The 19,764-nt window shown below is 44.0% G+C and overlaps 1 protein-coding gene across 3 annotated transcripts in view; it reads left to right on the plus strand.

The window, feature by feature from the left end:
* The window catches only part of MND1 (meiotic nuclear divisions 1), a 111,455-nt gene that overhangs the window by 67,776 nt on the left and 23,915 nt on the right, over window positions 1-19,764 (plus strand). For 2 of the 3 annotated variants that reach the window (XM_029609911.1, XM_029609829.1), the window contains exon 5: window positions 15,868-15,942. The exons of the other annotated variant lie outside the window; for it this stretch is intronic. In XM_029609911.1, coding sequence (XP_029465771.1) covers window positions 15,868-15,942 — 75 coding nt within the window. The remainder of the gene's footprint in view (window positions 1-15,867; window positions 15,943-19,764) is intronic. 3 annotated transcript variants of the gene reach the window in all.

Below are 19,764 nucleotides of genomic sequence, written 5' to 3' on the forward strand. Positions count from 1 at the left end.
CATCACTCTAGCCCAGCAGAGCCTATGAAAGCTGTACATATCTGCAGCAGAAGTTAGAAGTCAGCTCAACATGCAACAACCAAATAAAGTCCAAAGAAGTGCAGAAAATCATTTACAAATTTTCGCCTAATGACTATCTGTAGTGCCAGTGTTCCCTCTTATTTTTTCCTGTACAGAATAACATGTATATATTTCAGTAACATTACTTAGGTCCTTGACAATTCTTTTAAATTCAACAGTTAAAAATAGTTTTATGCAATGTTTATCAAACTATTCTAGTGAAATGTATGCACAGAAAAAAAAATATATATATAATCACAAATAAGGCAATGTGTACACCTAACTAGTGCTTATTATATCACACAAAAATCACTCTCTATGGAGAACGGAAAAAAGCCCATCAATCCGTATTGTTGTAAATACCATAAATCAGGAATTTTTCATTTGTTATATGCCAAACTTTTTTATTACTTCAATTATAAATTTTATAAAAACATTCTCATATCCAATATTTGTCACAATTTTTTTATATAATCCAATTGATACTTTATATAAAACAACTCTTAACACATATTCAATAATGTGTAAAAAAAACCCCCAAAACTAAATGCATCACTGTTCACAGCCCCTACCTCTATGCTGCTACTAAGCTCAAACAGACCCTCAAGAAATGTCTCCTTCTAAACCATGCAATTTTAATCACTTTTGATAAACATCATGAATTAAATTAATCTCTTCATTGATCATCATATCCACATGATAACCTTTTTTTTTTTTTTTACCAACATTCATTTGAAAATGCAAGGTAACATTGCATCCTCCATTTTATAATTCATCAATTATCATGTAAATATACAAGATGTAACAAGTAGTTCAATTCCCATCTGTGGTGTTCCTGATTATGTTAAATCCTTTCCCAACAAGGCCCTTGTTTCACCTTCTCAGCTTCTTCAGGGGAACTTGCAAAAGGAACGATCAACAGCGAGTAAATCACCCCAAATGATTAATTCTTAAAAATTGGCAAGACCAATCTCTTCGACTGTATCAGACTACTTGTGAGATGCTTCTGATATCCTAAACGCTCTGCAGTAGAGCTGAGTGCCTCACATAAACTATGAGATTGAAGATTACCTCAAGAATGGACAAAAATTGTTCCAAAAGATTGAAGAATAAAGAGACTCAAATTTTTCAACTGGCGCGCTCTCCATAAGCCATCCTAGTCAAACGCCAGGATGTCTTCTCTTTTAGTATGCTCCCAACCATGTTTCTTTCAGAGTTCAATGGTTTTAAGAGACATTTTTCCATATATATATATATATATATATATAGTACATGAATGCCTTCACCTATATCCGGATACAATGGACTATATGCATGACTGGCTCTCATTGGTATTTTTGTTCACTGTGCTTATTTTGTTTGTTGTTTTATCTGTGCACATATATATATATATTTTTTTTTTATGTTTTGAATTTCACAAACTACTGATGGTAAATAATGACCACATCTAATCTTCCCATTTTCGTTTCCTACTGAAATATTGTAGATCCTACTAGATCTCTGGCTTTACCCTCATTTTCATATAACTGATAATCAGTGTGCTTGCCCTATGCTTTCTTGAATTGAATACCATTTTTGCTTCCCACCACATTCATTGGGAGGCTGTTCTATGTAATCATGTGAAAATATACTTTTGCATTTCTTGTCTATTCCTTTTCAGTCTCCTACTATATCTAGAAATTCTTTCCAGTAAAAAATGCTTATCTCATATTTGTCTTTCTTTAAATTTGACTTATGTATACATATGCTTATCTCATATTTGTCTTTCTTTAAATTTGACTTATGTATACATATGCTTATCTCATATTTGTCTTTCTTTAAATTTGACTTATGTATACACTTCTTTAAATTTGACTTATGTATACACTTCAGTGTATACATGTTTAGTCCTTATATCTCACCTCATAGATCTTATGCTGAAGACTACTATTTTGGGATCCCCTCCTCTGGAGTTCATCAGAGTTCCATGCGTCAAGCGCCTTGGTGGAAGATACATCGGGCAAGTCTGTGCACAGTGCATTGCCAATGCTGATGGTACCGACTGTGCCAATGAGAGCTGTATCTATGGTGCCACTGCACCCCACTTAAAATGTTTGTCATCCTTTGATGTAGGCTGCAGTGGCTCCAGTGATCAAATTTCTCTTAGTCTTTGACACAGGACAGCTGATGGAACTAGACACTGCAGCTTTGGCCTGAACGGACAAGGAAGTTTTTAAGGAGTTTCTGCTCACCTTGTTTCCTGGAGAGGCAAGACAAGACTGCATTGTAGGATAAGGACCTACTGCAACTCCAAAGAGATTTATGCAGTTCTTCAATGCAAAGCACCCTGGACCTGTGTGAGCGCGGGGACATCCGTTCAAAACTCCACAGTGATTTTTTCTGATCGTGTTTCGGACTGAGGCATTGGTAACACACTTGAAGCAGTCCAAGGAAGGGTCCAAAAATAGTACACTCTTCACCATAACACCTATGAGGTGAGGGGGGAAATAAGTAATTTAACAATGGAGAAAAGTTCTCATGGACTGTTTGAAGCGTTTGTAATGGCTACCTGAAAGAAAACATGATTTATGTTCATAATGGCTGATTTGTGGGTCTTAACATGGGATATATAGCTCTGACTCTGACTTAGATTTTCACCACTGCTGTTTTAGACACCTATTATTGCGCTTCAGTTCTTGTAGTTGCAAACTATTTTATGGGGAAATTTTCACTTAACCTATCAATTGAGTTTTTTCAGGGACTAATACTATATATTATGTACGTGAATGGTTTTGGTTCCAACTTTGTACTAAATTAGTTAATGAACTATTAAGATCAAATTCAAAGTTTTCTATATCATCAGACATTTATCAGTCTGTTCTCTAAATGTAATGATACAGCTTCTAGTTAGCCTATCACTCCAAAGAGGAACTCCCTCTAATTAAACTTAACCAGATGATGATTAGTACCGAATACATGGACAAACTCAACATTCCCCTACCATCTATGATGGTATGGTTAAAGAAAGTATGCATGGATGGTATACAAGTGTATCAGAGACTGCAGCAATAGAACTGGCTGAGGCAATATATATATACTCTTGCAGGGACCTCAGCTAGCCAGTATTCTCAGTCTCCAGCAGACGATGGACGTGCATCTCCTTATGGGAATTTGCTTAAAAGTTTGGAAGGAGAATTTTAAATTGAGGACACTTTTGAAAGAGTTACATTTAGAAACAGTGGAGTTGCCGTTATTGAATCAATAAAGCCTTTTTCCCGTCGATAGCAGGAATGAATTAGCCATGCTGTCCTGGGATCTGTCAATCAGGTCCGGGAGGCGGAGCTTGACAAAGCAGAGGTTAGCTTTTTTGTCCCTCTGCGGCTGCGCGTGGGTTCCCGCGCAGGAAGTACAGATTCTCCTCAGTCTGTTCTTTCCGCGCGCGGGATCGCACGCGGAGCTATTTTCTCCTCATGTCGAAATCGGGCTTCAAACGCTGCTGCTGTGGAAAGGTGATGTCGGTCACGGACAATCATGACCGATGTTACCGCTGCCTCGGCAGTAGTCATGATGTTCCGAATTGTCAATTCTGTGCGAAAATGTCTCCGAGGGCAAAGAGACAAAGGGCCTATCGGCTCCAAGAGCTTTTGAGTACCTCGGAACCCTCAGATGTCCACTCCTCACCGGGACCGGTGAAGAAACTAAAATATTCGACCCCAAGATCAACAGTGTCGGATCCAACTAAACAGGTACAAGGGAAACAGGGCGCTGTAACTCCCGAACTTCTATCCCCTTCGAGCCGAGACCCATTAAAAAATAAAGAAAAAATGGCGCCGAAAGTCTTAGGCCGTGACAAGGCGCAGACTAAAATATCTAAGTCACATAGACCGGGGAAACCACGGCGCCATGACACACTGCGCCATGCGCCGCAGACATCTTCTATGGCGCAGGGGTCTTCCCACACGGCGCCGAAGGAACAATCACCAGCGCGGGAAAGGACCAAAAAGCCAATGGCGCTGAGTATGGCGCGGAAGCATCTGACGCCGGATATGAAGCAAAAGCCAGCGGCGCCAAGTACGGCGTGGGACCCGTCGGCGCGGCAGCCACCGGTGCCGACTATGGGACGGCAGCCATCGGTGCCGAGTACGGCGCGGCAGCCATTGGCGCAGAGTACGGAGCGACAGCCATTGGCGCCGAGTACGGCGCGGGATCCATCGCCACCAAGTACTGCGCTTCAATCAGTGGCGCCTCCTACGACACTGGGACCGTCTTTGGCGCAGGAGCCGTCGTCAAAGGAGCAGTCGAAACCTTCGGCGCCGAAGAGAACGCAAAGACACCAAAGTTCCAAAGAGAAACAAAAACCAGCAAAAATACCATCTCAAAAGATATCAATGGAACAGTCTAGGGGGCGCTCAGCCATAAAGTCATCTGACACGTCTCATAGACATACCTCAAGATCAAAATTCACATCCCCAAAGGGAGCTTTCGTCTCTGAACAGACGGAAAGAAGACCAGAGTTATACTCTTTGTCAGGCAAAGAACAACTCAGGGAACAATCTCGCAAACGAAAACATAGTTCCTCATCAAGAGACTCCAGAGATAGACGGTCATCTTGCTCTCATCATGAGTCGCGGAAGTCACACCAGTCAAAAACAAAACACCACGTACATGGGCAGAAGTCTCATCATAGACACCATGACGGAACAAAAGGTAGCCCAGACACTTCCAGATCGTCCTGGAGATCCCAATCACGAGAGACACAATCTCCAATTTATGTGACATCTTCCCAAGCATCTTCCCCGTCAAAACCTTCGGACGTAGGATCACATTTGGCCGAACCAGCTAACAAACAACGGAAACCAGATTTGCCACAAGCTTCTAAAGATGCCTTTTGGCAATTATCGCAATCCTTGGCTGGCTTCTATAGCACGTTGGAATCATCCTTTGCATTAGGGAAAGCACCCTCTGATACTGATGCACAGCCAAAGTCGCCTCCTCCGAAGACCGTACCAGAAGACGCACCATCCTCGCCTGAGGGGATAACCCCACAACCCTCCCCAACACGTTCCACCGTGCTGGAACCATACGACTCCATCACTGATTCACCCAATTCGTCAACGGGATTTCCCTCCGACGTACCAGAAGGACAACAAGAGCCTTATTCGCCACCTGAAGACCTATCTTACCCTCGCTTTTTGGAGAAAATGGGTAATATACTCCAATTACAATTCCAAAAGGAACCGGACCCCAGGGCTGAAACCCTTGGGTTATTAAAAATATTCGACGTGCCTGGGGAACCCACCACGCTTCCTCCACATGATCTCCTACATCGGCTTTTACTTAAATCATGGGAGACTCCACAGTCAATACAACCAGTGTCACGGAAATCGGACATAAAATTCCGCATCAAAAAGGAAACCCCGTATGCGCTTCCACAATTGCAACACGAATCTGTCATAGTGGAATCCGCAATGCAAAGATTTAAAAAATCAAAACTTCATGCCACCTACCCCCCTAATAAGGATCACAAACTCCTAGATGAGATGGGTAGAAAGATTTATCAGAACACCATGCTGACTACACGTATTATGCACCATCAATTTTATATGGTGCAGTATATGTACGAGTGCATCCAAGCCACAAAAGGCTTACTAGCCACAACGCGTGAACAAATGCCCCAGACACTACATGATATGGAGGAATGCTCTAGGCACCTCCTCCGTTCCGTATACGAGGGCATGGAAACATCATCGAGAGCTTCAGCGACTGCAATAGCAGCACGTAGGACGGCGTGGCTTCGTTCAAGCTCTATAAGAGACGACGTCCATGAAAAACTAGCCAATCTCCCTTGCACCGGAGAGCATCTATTTGGTACTAAACTACAGGAAGCGGTGGGGAAGCTGAAGGAAGAAGCGTTGGCAGTACAGTCGTTACAGTTCCATCCGACGTACCAAACCTCAAGGCGCTTCTACCAGTACCCTCGTAGATCCTCCTATGGACGAAGATCATATAGGTCGTACCAGGGATATCGCCCTCAAACCTATCCTAATTATCAAAGGCAACAAACACAACATCAACAGCCTCAACTACCACGTAGAGGCAAACCACGGGCACAACGTCAGCAAAGCCAACAACAGCCTGTGGCCGCCAAGCCGGCACAGTCTTTTTGAACCTAATGCCACTACCACAACCGTCACTACCGCCAGGGAGGATCCAATCTTGTTTACAAATGTGGGACCACATAACATCGGATCAATGGGTTCTGGACATTGTAAGCCAGGGGTATCGTTTACACTTCCGAACGAAACCAACCCTACCCCAATTCGCGTCTACTGGAAATACGAGGACTCATCCACAACTCCAACAGGAAATAACCAACCTTTGCCAATCAAGCGCCATTGCGCTCCTCTCCAGGATCCACCACAATCGGGGTTTTTATTCACCCTATTTCCTGATTCCCAAGAAGTCGGGGGGCCTGCGACCCATCTTAGATCTCAGAGAGCTCAACAAATTTCTAGTAAAGGAGAAATTCAAGATGGTGTCACTGAAATCAATCCTTCCCTTATTACAACCCAGCGATTGGATGTGTTCCATCGACCTGAAAGATGCTTACACTCACATTTCAATTCACCCCTCTTCTTGGCGGTACCTATGTTTTCGTTACAAGCAGAAACATTACCAATACAGGGTACTCCCCTTTGGACTGTCAGCGGCACCCAGAGTGTTCACCAAATGTATGGTAGTGGTGGTGGCACATCTCCGAAAACAGGGGATGACGATATTCCCTTATCTAGACGATTGGTTAGTAGTGGCTCAGACCAAGGAACTCCTACTATCCCATCTACAACAGATCCTTCAATGCCTGCAGCAATTAGGACTAGTAGTCAATTTTCAGAAATCGCAGCTCCAACCTGGACACTATACAAGCCAGGGCATATCTGCCGCACGACAGACAACTTCAGTTACGACAGCTCTTACAAAGTTTACAGACGAAACAGGTAACAACGGCACGCCGGGTGCTAGTAGTCCTCGGCCACATGGCAGCCGCCAATTTCTTAGTTCCCAATACCAGATTACACATAAGAAGATTACAGTGGGGACTCAAACGACAGTGGAAACAACACTCGCAACCTCTCTCGCAACTGATCAACCTTACCAAGGATATGAAAAGAGACATCTCTTGGTGGCTCCTACCTTCCACATTAGTGAAAGGAGCTCTATTCCAACCACTCATTCACAACGCAGTCCTAACAACAGATGCTTCCCGGAAAGGATGGGGGGCTCATCTGGAGGTCTACGAAACGCAGGGCCTGTGGACGTTACCAGAACAAACTCTACAGATCAACCTGCTAGAACTTCGAGCTATTCGCCTAGCCTTACAAGCATTCCAGACATTCTTGCGAGGTCGCCGAATCATGGTGTATATGGACAATCACGTGGCGATGTTCTACATCAACAAGCAGGGAGGCTCGGGTTCCTGGACACTATGCAAGGAAACATTGCAGATTTTCCAGCTAGCACATCAACAGAGCATGCATCTACAAGCAACGTATCTACCCGGTATAGTAAACACAAGGGCGGACAGATTAAGTCGAGTTTTTCATCCCCACGAGTGGACCCTCAACGCAGAAGTAGCAATACAAATATTCAACAAATGGGGAACGCCAACAATCGACCTGTTTGCTACAGAACACAACACACAACTTCCCCAGTTTTGCTCAATACATCCAAGCTCCATCAGAACAGTGCAGGACGCCTTTCTGATTCCATGGTCACAAGGCCGCCTTTATGCCTTTCCACCCATTCCCCTCATCACCAGAACTATTCAGAAATGCATAGCCGACAGAGCACAAATGATACTCATTGCTCCGGCCTGGCCACGTCAACCATGGTACAGCTACCTCCTTCGCCTCTCCAGAGAAGAACCGATCCGGCTCCCGTCTCGTTCGGACCTTCTCTTTCAGGATCAGGGGACCCTACTTCATCCGCTACACTCTTCCCTCCACTTGACAGCCTGGAAACTGACAGGTGGTTACTAACACAACAAAAAGTATCTCATAAGACACAACTTATACTTCTAGAATCCAGGAAACCCTCCACTAGATTGAACTACAGTTATAAGTGGAGAAGATATACCACATGGTGTACATCACATCACATCTCGCCGGTGGACTGTACACCACACCAGTTGTTAGACTATCTACATACCCTTTATGAAGTGGGATTAGCGACAGCTTCTATTCGCGTCCATTTGAGCGCTATTGCGGCCTACCATAGACCTTATAATAATGTCACAATAGCAGCTCATCCTCTTCTCGCTCGCTTCTTGAAGGGAATGTTACACATTAGACCACCTTCCAAGAAACCAGCGATTCCGTGGAACATCAATATAGTTTTGGAACAATTGATGCATTCCCCATTCGAACCTATGGAATCAGCTCATATTAAATACCTAACCTGGAAAGTGGTATTCCTGGTCGCAATCACTTCCACGAGACGGGTGAGTGAACTTCAGGCACTAGTACACTACGAACCATACCTACAATTCTTCCATCAAAAGGTAGTCTTGAGAACACATCCATCCTTCCTACCTAAGGTCATCTCCCAGTTTCATATTAATCAAACTATTGACCTGCCAATTTTTTCCCCAAAGCCACACGCCAATGACCGCGAAGCATTACTTCATACCCTGGATTGCAAACGAGCGCTAGCGTATTACAGGAATAGAACGTTGAACTCTTCACGACCGTCACAACTGTTTCTCTCCTTTGATTCTAACAGACCAGGTACACCGGTCACAAAACGGACTATAGCAAGTTGGATAGTACAATGCATCCAATTCTGCTATGCCAAGCAAAACATACCTCTACTTCAAAAGCCAAAAGCACATCAAACACGTGCCCTTTCCACCTCCTGGGCACATCTCAAACATGTTCAGCCCATAGACATATGCAAAGCGGCAACATGGACTTCCCTACATACGTTTACGGCACATTATTGCTTGGATCAGCAAGTCTCAACGGACACACAGTTAGGTCAAACAATCCTACAGTCCACAACAGCTGACACCAAGTGATTGCCACCAGATAATACACGTTAAAGGAACAAATAGATTAAACGTGAGGGGAGCTTGTGACTCCCAGGACAGCATGGCTAATTCATTCCTGCTATCGACGGGAAAAAACAAGTTTGCTTACCGTAAACTTTGTTTCCGTAGATAGCAGAATGAATTAGCCATGCTGACCCACCCTCCTCCCTGGCAATCACAAATATTACTCAACCATTAATGCTTAATCACAGACTGAGGAGAATCTGTACTTCCTGCGCGGGAACCCACGCGCAGCCGCAGAGGGACAAAAAAAGCTAACCTCTGCTTTGTCAAGCTCCGCCTCCCGGACCTGATTGACAGATCCCAGGACAGCATGGCTAATTCATTCTGCTATCTACGGAAACAACGTTTACGGTAAGCAAACTTGTTTTTTCTGAAGATTACTTGGACTATGAAATATTTTCTGCACTTGTTATGTTTGTACAATAGCTGCTGAGTGCAGTTACAGCTCTTATGTGTTCATTTTGGAGATGTATTGGACCATGTTATGTTTTTTTCAGAGAGATGAACTGCTGGCCCTGATTTCCCAGACTTTGAAGATGCTGGACGTGCCTGGGGCAGATTCCATGTCAGATCCAAAGAAGAATCCCATTTTGTTTTCAGTGCAGAAAGCATCTTGCTTTTTTCCTGTTATAGATGTCATTCAGGAGTTGAATGATCTTGAATGGGATGTCCCGGAGGCAAATTTCAAAGGGGGTCGGGCATTGTATCCATGTGTGAGAGAGCATTTGCGTTTTCCCAAAGTGGGAGCTCTGATCTGCGCAGTCTCTAAGTGGATGACTATCCGCATGGAGGGAGGAGTGGCCTTGAAGGATGTGCATGATAGATGGATTGAGTCTATCCTTAAGCAGGTTTTTAACGCAGTGGCAGTGACCTAACAGATTGCTTCCTGTTGTGCTCTGGTGGCACATTTTTGTCTGTTTCACTCTCAAGAGGTGGATGATTCTGGGGCGTATTCCAGAGCAGTTATGGAACCCGCTGCCACCTTTTTAGCAGATGTGGGCTGTGATTTGGTCTGTTCCTTGGCCAGAGGAGTGATTTTGATGGCGGCCAAATGTCAGCTATGGTTGCAGAATTGGTCCACTGACGCAGCTTCTAAAGCTAATCTAACAAAAATATCCTTTAAAGGCTCACTCTTGTTTGGGACCGAGTTGGAAAAACTGGCCAGGAAGTGGGGCGAATCTCCAGTTCCCCGGTTACTGGAGAATAAGAAGCAATTGCAGCACCCCTTTTCTATGAAAAGTCGTCTCAGGGGTTCCAGCTGTTTTTGTCCCTACAGGAACTCAACATTTCAGAGGATTTGGCCTTTTGGTAGGTCCTTTCATCCCAGGCAGTCTCGGGTGGTGGATCGTCCTGAGCTTTCTAGGGAAGGTATGCCGACACACCTTCAGGAAGTGGAGATAGGGGGAAGCCTATCTCTTTTATCAGAGGTGGGTCGAGATCACATCGGATTAATGAGTCCTGGAAGTGAGAGGGAAGGATATACGCTGGAATTTTGTACCACTCCTCAGGATGTGTTCATGGTGTCTCCTTGCCACTCCCCTCAGAAGCAGGTGGTGGAGTCTACACTTCTAAGGCTCCTCTGGCTGAGGGCTGTAGTTCCCATGGCTACTTCTCAGGAAAATACAGGGCGCTATTCCATTTATTTTATTGTGCCCAAGAAGGAATGTTCTTTTCTTCCCATCATGGATCTCAAGAGTGCCAACCAGCATCTGCGGGTGACTCATTTTCGCATGGAAATCTTATGCTCTGTGATGATGGCCGTCCAATCTGGAGAGTTTCCGACCTCCCTGGATCTGTCCAAGGCATACCTTCATATTCCCATCCGTTTGGAGCACAGTTTTTTGCGTTTTGTGGTGATGGGTCACCATTATCAATTTCGGGCGATGGCCTTTTGTCTGGCTACCGCCCCCAGAACATTTTCCAAGGTTATGGAGGTTGTAGCAGCGGCATTGAGAAGAGATGGGATCTTGATGCACCAATACTTGGACGATTTGGATCAAATCTTCGGAAGTGAGCCAGCTGGTGACCACCAAGGTGATATTGTTGCAAGAGCTCGGTTGGGTGATAAATCTGGCCAAGAGCAGTCTTCAGCCTTCTCACTTGGAGTATCTGGGAGTTCGGTTTGACACAAGGCAGGGCAAGGTTTTTCTGCTCGATGCATGAATCCAGAAGTTGATGTTCCAGGTGCGTCAGTTGGTAAACACTATACACCCAACAGTGTGGTGCTATCTACACCCTCGCCCATGGCAACCCTGGAAGTGGTGCCATGGGCGAGGGTGCATATGCATCCTCTTCAGCGCTGACTGTTGTCTCGGAACCCGCAGTCTCAGGACTATTTGGTTTGCCTCCACTTGCCAATGGAAATCTGTTCTCACCTCCAGTGATGATGCAGGAGGCTCATCTGAGCAGGAGGGTCTCCTTGTCCTCCCTGAACTGGTTGGTTCTCATGACAGATGCGAGTTTCCAAGGGGGAGCTCACTGTCAGGAACTGATGGCCCAGGGGCGTTGGATGGCTGAAGAGGCCCTCTGGAGCATCAATTGCCTGGAAGCACGGGAGGTCCAGTTGGTGTGTTTGCAGTTCAGCCACAGACTACAGGGTCGAGCAGTCCGCGTGATGTCGGACAATATGAAGATGGTGGCCTACATAAATCGCCAAGGAGGAATCAAGAGCCAGCAAGTGTCACTGGAAATAGACCAACTTATTGAATGGGTGGAAAGACATCTACAGATGATCACAGGAAAGGACAATGTGAGAGCAGACTTTCTCAGCAGGGAGAGTCTGGACCCCGGAGAATGGGCATTGTCTGCCGAGGCGTTTCAGCTGCTAGTGGATCGTCGGGGCCTTCCATCTCTAGACCTGCTGACAACTTCTCACAGTGCGAAGGTTCCTTGCTTCTTCAGTCGCAGCAGAGATCCGTGGTCCCTGGCCATCGATGCTGTCATACAAGCCTGGCCAGAAAACGAGTTGCCGTTTCTTCCCAGGTACATATCCAGAGATTCTACTATTGATACTTTCTCATCCCCAAGAAAATGTGGCTTGGGGCTGAGACCTGTTCTGAACTTACAAAGGCTGAACAAAATTGCTGATCTTGGAGAAATTCAAGATGAATTCCCTCCATACACTCATCCCATTATTCGATCCGGGGATTGGATATTTGCCCCGGACCTCAAGGATGCTTATGCTCACATCCTCATTTATCCATCTCATAGAAAGTTTCTCAGATTTGTGGTGGAAGTGGTTCATTACCAAGACAAAGTCCTTCCCTTTGGTCTTTCTGTGGCCCCAAGAGAGTTCATGAAATACCTATCGATGGGAGCAATGAGCTTCTTCAGCTGGGCGTCCGCATCTTCCTCTTCCTGGGTGATTGGTTAGTGATGGCTCCATCCCAGGCAGTGGTTTTGGATTCCCTCATAAGACCATTCAACTCCTCCAGTTTCTAGGATTCCTGATAAACTTTGCCACATCGAGTCTGTCCCCTGCCCAGAGGATTCATTTCATATAAGTGTAAATACTCTGTTAGAAAGTGAGCTGTCCTCCCAGTCAAAAGAACCACTGTGTTTAAGGTGTGTAGTGAAGTCCATACAGCAGCAGGACCAGATTCTAGCAAGATCTTAGTCCTCCTTGGTCACATGGCAGCTGCAATATATGTAGTCCCCATGACTTAGTTAAAAATGAAAGGCCTATAATGAGGTCTCCAGTGCCAGTAGGACCAGCTAAGACAATCATTGTTGCATCCAATATCAGTGATGACCAAAATGAAAGCCTTTCTGCAATGATGGTTTAACCATCAGTCCTGACTGAGACTTCCTCTGAGGGCTCTGCCTCATCAATTAACTCTCCACCAACATGTCACCAAGGGGTGGAACTTCTTACTGGTAAGGTTTGAACTCAAGTGGCATAGTCCTTAGCAGAGATTTGTCTTCAAATTAACCTGGAACTGCATGTCATTCACTACGCACTAAAAACTTTCTCTCATCCATTGGGGAAAGAGAATTTTGATTCAGATGGACCATTGAGTGGTAATACTTTACATAAAACAAGGGGGCATAGGCTCGTTTTCCATCTACCAGGAGCCGATCTGGATGTGAACTCTTATCTGTGCTCATCTGAAAGTGACCTGCCTTCCAGGAGCCCTGAACAAATTGGTGGATTGACAGAGTCCAACATCTACACAAGTGGTCCTTGGATCAGTGCGTAGCAGACAGTTTATTCAACCACTGGGATCAACCAATAATTGGCTTGTTTGCTTCGGAAAACAGGAAAGTTGAAAGGTTCTGCTCCATGTTTCCAATTAAATACAGTTCAGCTTCTGATGCTTTTCTTCTAAACTGGGATGTTGGTCATCTTAATGCATATCCTCCAATTCCATTGATTACAAGTCTAGGAGGTGCTTCATGATCATGAAAGAATGATTTTCATTGTTTGTGTGGCCAGGGCAAGTGTGGTTTCCATACCTCATTCGGTTGTCTGCATAGCCTCCAATTCCATTGGGAATTTCTCTGTCAATCATGCAAGAAGGCAGACACCACCATCCAAATCTGTCCTTTCTGGCCCTTTGATGTGGATGTTGAAAATGAGCAAGTTTCATCTTTCTTTTGAAAGATGTTGAAGATAGCATGATTTTGGCTAGAAGCCTTCAACTAGAAAGTTCTATATCTTTGAATGGAAAAGACTTTTGTCCTGATGCCAGTCCAACTCACTAGACCCTTTTGTCGTTAGCCCAAAGGAATTGCTCCATTATCTGTTTGGTCTCATGTCTTTGGTGAAATTACACCTCAGTGCTATTGTGGCATACCCACCAGCAGCTGGAAGGACAGCCAATCTCTGTTCATCCTTTTTGTATCCAAATTTATGAAGGGCTTGTGGCATTCCTGTCAGTAAACCTCAGTGCCTTGGGATTGCAGTATCATTTTGCTTAACTCATGAAGCCTCCCTTTGAACCTCTGGAGTTGGCTAGTTTGAAATACCTCACGTGGAAGGTTCTGTTTCTAGTGTCTATCCACATCTGCTCATAGGATCAGTGAATTACAAGCACTGGTTACGTATTCACTATATCTCCAGTTCTTTCACAGCAGAGTAGTTCTGTGTATGCCCCCTAAGTTTCTCCCAAAAGTGGTATCAGTTTTCCTCATTAATTGAGCCAATGTTTGTCCTACCTTTTTTCCAAGATCACATGCACATAAACTGGCAAAGGCTCTTCACTCTTTGGCATGAAGAACTCTGCTTCATCATCAAGCTTCTCAGCTATTTTGTGAATTTGGTCCCAATAATGGTTGCAATAGACTGGGAGTAGCAGTAGCCAAGAGAGTTTTGTCTAGTTGGCTAGTGGACTGTGTTGCACACTATTATGCATCGGCTGACTTGCAGATTTCAGACTCTGTCAAAGCTCATCAAATAAGCTATGGCAGCTTCAGTGGCTCACCTCTGGGCTGCTTCCATTGATATCTACAACGCTATGACTTGGTCATCTGTGCACGCCTTCACATCTCACTATTATCTAGGCAGCATGTCAAGAGACAATGGTAGTTTTGGATATGCAGTTTTGCTCAGCCTGTTCATCCAGAAGTTCATTCTTCACTAGTGGGGCCAGGCAGCCTTTTCAGTATTGCTGCACTGTGCAGCCCTCAGCTTGGGACACCCCGTAGGTCAAAGCTAGTTCATCCCTGCTTATTAATGGACAACGCATTTTCTTACCAGTAAACAGGGTTCTCTGTAGAGAGGAGGATGAATTAGCCATGCTTATTACTTACCTGCCTCCCCAAGAGTAAATATTTATTTAGATTTAGCTCATGCCTTTTCATTGGTAGCTCAAGGCAAGTTACATTCTGGCACAGTAGGTATTTCCCTGTCTCCAAAGGACTTTATCTAAGGGCCATATTTATTAAGCATTTTTCCCATAGATACAAAATGGGAAGAAAACCTTTAGTAAATAATCCGCTAAACTTGTACGATAGACATTTAAATACCTCCAAGGTGTCAATGCACAGGAAGCTGGCCCCTTTCAATATAAAGGAGACTCTGGAACAAGGGGTCATGATATGAGGGTGAAAAGGGGTAGACTCAGGAGTAATCTAAAGAAATATTTCTATTTACAGAGAGGGTGTTAGATGCATGGAACAGCCTTCCAGTGAAGGTGTTGGAGATTGAAGATATTATCTAAAATTAGGAAAGCATTAGACCAGGATTAGGCCACTCCTGTCCTGGAGTGTCACAAACGAGTCTGGTTTTCAGGTCATCCACAATGAATATGCATGAGAAACATTTTAAACAATGGAGGCAGTGCATGCAGATATACATTATGCAAATTGAATGTGGATGACCTGAAAACCAAACAGGTTTGTGGCACTCCAAGACTGGAGTTGCCTACCCCTGCAATAGACAAACACAGATCATCTCAGAAAGAGTGGTAGGGATTGTAAAGTTGAGAACTTGGTGTGGATGGGTAGACTAGGCCATATGATATTTTTTCTGACATCACGTTTCTAAGAGCAGTTCTGCATATCTGATAGTTATGTTAGAGATTGAGAAGCACAACTTGAGAGAGAGGTCATATTTCAGCTTCTAGTACGAAAGCCGCTTCAAAGAGCAATGTTTTTGGTAGTGTTGTGGCTTGGAATCCACGTTTGCGTGACTAAGTATAAGTAATGTAAAAGCACATGCTTGTAAAAACATATCTTTTATCAGACCTATCTCTTTGGTCTATTTTTTTTTCTTTTAGATGTCAGAAAGCAACCAAAAAAAAAAGAGCTTACAGCAAAGCATTGAGAAAGCCAGAGTCGGGCGTCAAGATACGGTACAGTTATCTTAATAATTCTGATGGTTTTTGTCTTTGAAAACTATAAAATGAGCAAGTCAGCTAAACCCGAGATTCTGCATTCTCTTTGTCAGGATACAGCACATGTAGAAAAATATTGTTAAAGCATGGGGATGATTTATTATGATTTGTGATGGGAGAGTACTGGCATCTTAAGAGTTCGGTTAATTGACTCAATGTATGGCTTAAGTAAACTGTAACATTGGTTCACAGTCATGGCTAATCTCCTATTATCTACTGGAGACTGTTGGTCTGTGATATTGTTTTAAATCGCTCATTACTTTCCACCTCTGTTTAAATTTGCAGCCCTACATATTTCTGTACACATATTGATATAACATCAGTATAGTCTTATTTCTGTATGTTCGTGAAGAGATGCGCACTGGAAATAGCTTACACTTAGTATAGGGGAGAATGTAACTTGGAATGCAGTAACAGATGAGAACAGTGTATAATCTACTTAGATCAGCCCAAACTCCTTAGTCATTGGGGGAAGTCAGATATTTCTTGTCATTCACCTTGGATGTTATACATCAAAGGGAGAATACATTTTCTGATGCCATTGGTCTCTGTTGCAAAAAAGAATATAGAAAGCTTAAACTATTTAAAATGTTATTCCTTATTTGAGAGAGAAATGTGATTGATTAGTAGGGATGTGCAGAAGGAAAAAATGTGTTTTGATTCGGTATTCGTTTCGCTGGGACCCAAATCCGTTGCATTTGTTTCATAGGGGGGAAAACCAATTCGTTGATTAGTTTTATTCGTTTTCAGATTTCCCATTAAAGTCAATGGGGGAAGTATTTGCAGCCTATTTTTGGCTGCAGAATTGGAGTTTTCTTATCAATTCTGATGAAACTTCTGGGAGCAATCATCAGAATGAGAAAAGAGCTCCAAGGTACTTAGACTGTGGCAAAGTGGCACCAAAGTGGCATGAATAGCCTAAGGCACTTTAAAGGGGTACCAGGAGTGGCAAGAGTGCTTTAACAGAGGTGCAAAGCAGCAGCAAGAGTATCAAAAACACACCACAGCTTCAAAAGAGAGCACCAATATCAGATGCATGAACTCTCGAAGGCAGCACGACAGGCAAAGTGGCAAGACAAGTGGCATCAATATCCTACAGCACAATGAAGGGGGAACATAGTAAGCAGAAAGACTAGCACCAACACACTGAGGAACCATGATAGCGGCAAGAACACCACAAGGAGTTGAGTGAGTCATCTGGTGTATGGCAGCAAGGCAGAGTGGAAGAAAGCTGATAGGGGCAAGACAGGCTGGCAGAGCGGAGGTAGTCTGGTCCCTGTGGTTTTGATAGGGGCAAGACAGGTTGGCCCTGGGGAGAGTTCCCTTTCCTTTGCGCAGGAAAGGGCTCCCTAGAATGGGGTGTTTCCATTGGTGTCTATTGAGCTCTCGCTGGTCTTTTAAAATCTGGTGGAGTTAGCAGATATACAAACGAGAATTTTCAAGGCCGAGGCGGAGGAGGGTGCCATGTGAACAGTGGTTCAACATGGGTCAACAGGTACTAAGAGAAAGGCTGGCTGGCTACCCCGGGGAGAGTTTCCTTTCCTTTTAGCAGGAAAGGGCTCCCCGGAATGGGTTGGCCCCTAGAGTGGAGCACGAGCCTTCAAAGCGCGTTTGTTTTAATTAAGGATCCATGCTGTGAAGGATTAGTATTTTGAATTGCCAGAGACTGAGGGTTCCCTTTGTAACGAGGGTTCAGCCGTTAGGACCAAAAGAAGCGCTGATGTCATCTCCCGCCCACATCTACAATATCAACCTATGTTGATTTTGTAGTTTACACAGTGCCTCTGTAAACTATGGGAAGACAGAGGATGAACTAGAGTGCAACTACCACCAGTTTTCTATAGTACTAGAAACATTACTGTTGGCACCTAAGAAAGATTTAAGGAACATGGCCCATATTATGAAGGTCAGGAAAACTATTGAGCATATGAAATATGCAAGCTCCAAACATCCTGAGTCAGCTTTTTATGTTCTTACATTCAAAATGTGGACGGACAGGCACAGCGTTAGAGGTCAAGCTGTTGTAGGGACGTAAGGCCTGGACGGACAGGCACAGCATTCGAGGATAGAGGTCAAGCCCTCGTAGGGACGTAAAGCCTGGACAGACAAACAGGCACAGCATTCGAGGATAGAGGTCAAGCCCCTTTTAGGGACATAAGGCTTGGATGGACAGGCACAGCAATCAAAGATAGAGACCACTGTATGTGCACACACCAAGCTTGTAACTACAAAAGAGGTCCACTGGGGATTTGGCTTCAGAGAGCACCGCTCTCCCAAAGTACGTGAGTCTGAAAAAGTGCTCCCAGGCCCACGAAGCTGTGCCTGGATGTACACTAAAAGTGGGACCCCTGTATGTGCACACATCAAGCTTGTAACTACAAAAGAGGCCCACTGGGGATTTGGCTTCAGAGAGCGCTGCTGTCCCAATAATACATATGTGAGTCTGCAAAAGTGCCCAGTGCCCACTGATGCCCAGTGAGTGCACTGCATGTCTTCTTGGCTTAAAAGAGCACAAAGAGACAGCCTGAGTTCAATAAAAACAAACTGCAGTTAAATAAAAAGATGGCTGGCGTGGCACAGCAGCAAAAACAAAGAATTATATTTTTCAATGGAAAATTCTATCAAAGTAGCTAGAAATTTAATTAATATATCTCCCACCCACAACACCCAAATCCTGCTTGCAACCGACCCCAAGGGGTAAAATAAGCTGAAAAATGCCACTGCTAGCAGCTTCTCTCAGTGGCAGAGATAGAGAGACTGTCTCAATTTAAAAAAAAAAAAAAATGTGCGGTCAAAAAAAGCATGGCTAGCTGGTGGCAGTACTGCAGCCAAATCGAACAAATATCTTTTTCAATTTTCAATGGAAAATTCTATCAAAGTAGCTAGCAATTGAATACAGATTTGAGACACTCAGGCAAGCTCTGAGTGCAGTCACCTCCCCAGACCATCCCTGCCAAGAAAGTGCGTGGCACGCCGTGTGCTTAACATATAAATAGTGCTGTGTCATCAGGAATAGTGTCACAGAGCACTGAGTGAGAGTGGCGATTGGCTGCATTACAAAAAAATGCTTAGCTCTGATAGGTTGCATTCTGGTCTCCTTGCCAACCTGTCTGACCCACTCTGTGACAGGGCTGTGAAGTCACTTATGACTCACAGGAAAGGCCTGGTTTTTGTTATCTCCTATTTCTAACGGCCGCTAAGAAATCACTGCGAGCCAAAAGAATGAAACTAATATGATATGTTATATTCGTGGGGGATCGCGATGCATTTTGTGAACCTACGAATACAACGAATAGGGACATATACCTTGCAGATTGCCAATGCGTTGCAAACGAATGCACATCCCTATTGATTAGGTTAGTCATAAGCTTAAAAATATGTATGCTGAAGAGTCGGTCGACCTGATTAACAACAGAGCTACTCTAATAATATCGTGTGTGGCAGAACAAGATAAGGAGAAAATTTAAAAAAAAAAATTTTCTGTCAGAGATATCTTATTTTGTGGTCACCGAGTCCAAATCTTCCCTGATGTGACAAGGACCACTCAGGCGAAGAGGACCTTTCTATCTTTGAAAAGTAGAGTTGGTTGCATTAGGTGCCACTTTTTACTTAAAATTTCCATGTTTATGCTTGATCACTTATAAAGGAAAAAAGTTTGGCTTTTGGGAACCAATTCAGTTAAACATTTATAGTGGATATTAACATCTGAGACAGACGCCCAGTAAAAAAAAAAAAAAAATGTAATAACTTCCTACTCCTTAAAATTTTCTTTTTCCTTGG

The sequence above is a fragment of the Rhinatrema bivittatum genome, chromosome 1, assembly GCF_901001135.1.
Source record: "Rhinatrema bivittatum chromosome 1, aRhiBiv1.1, whole genome shotgun sequence".
NCBI lineage: Eukaryota > Metazoa > Chordata > Amphibia > Gymnophiona > Rhinatrematidae > Rhinatrema > Rhinatrema bivittatum.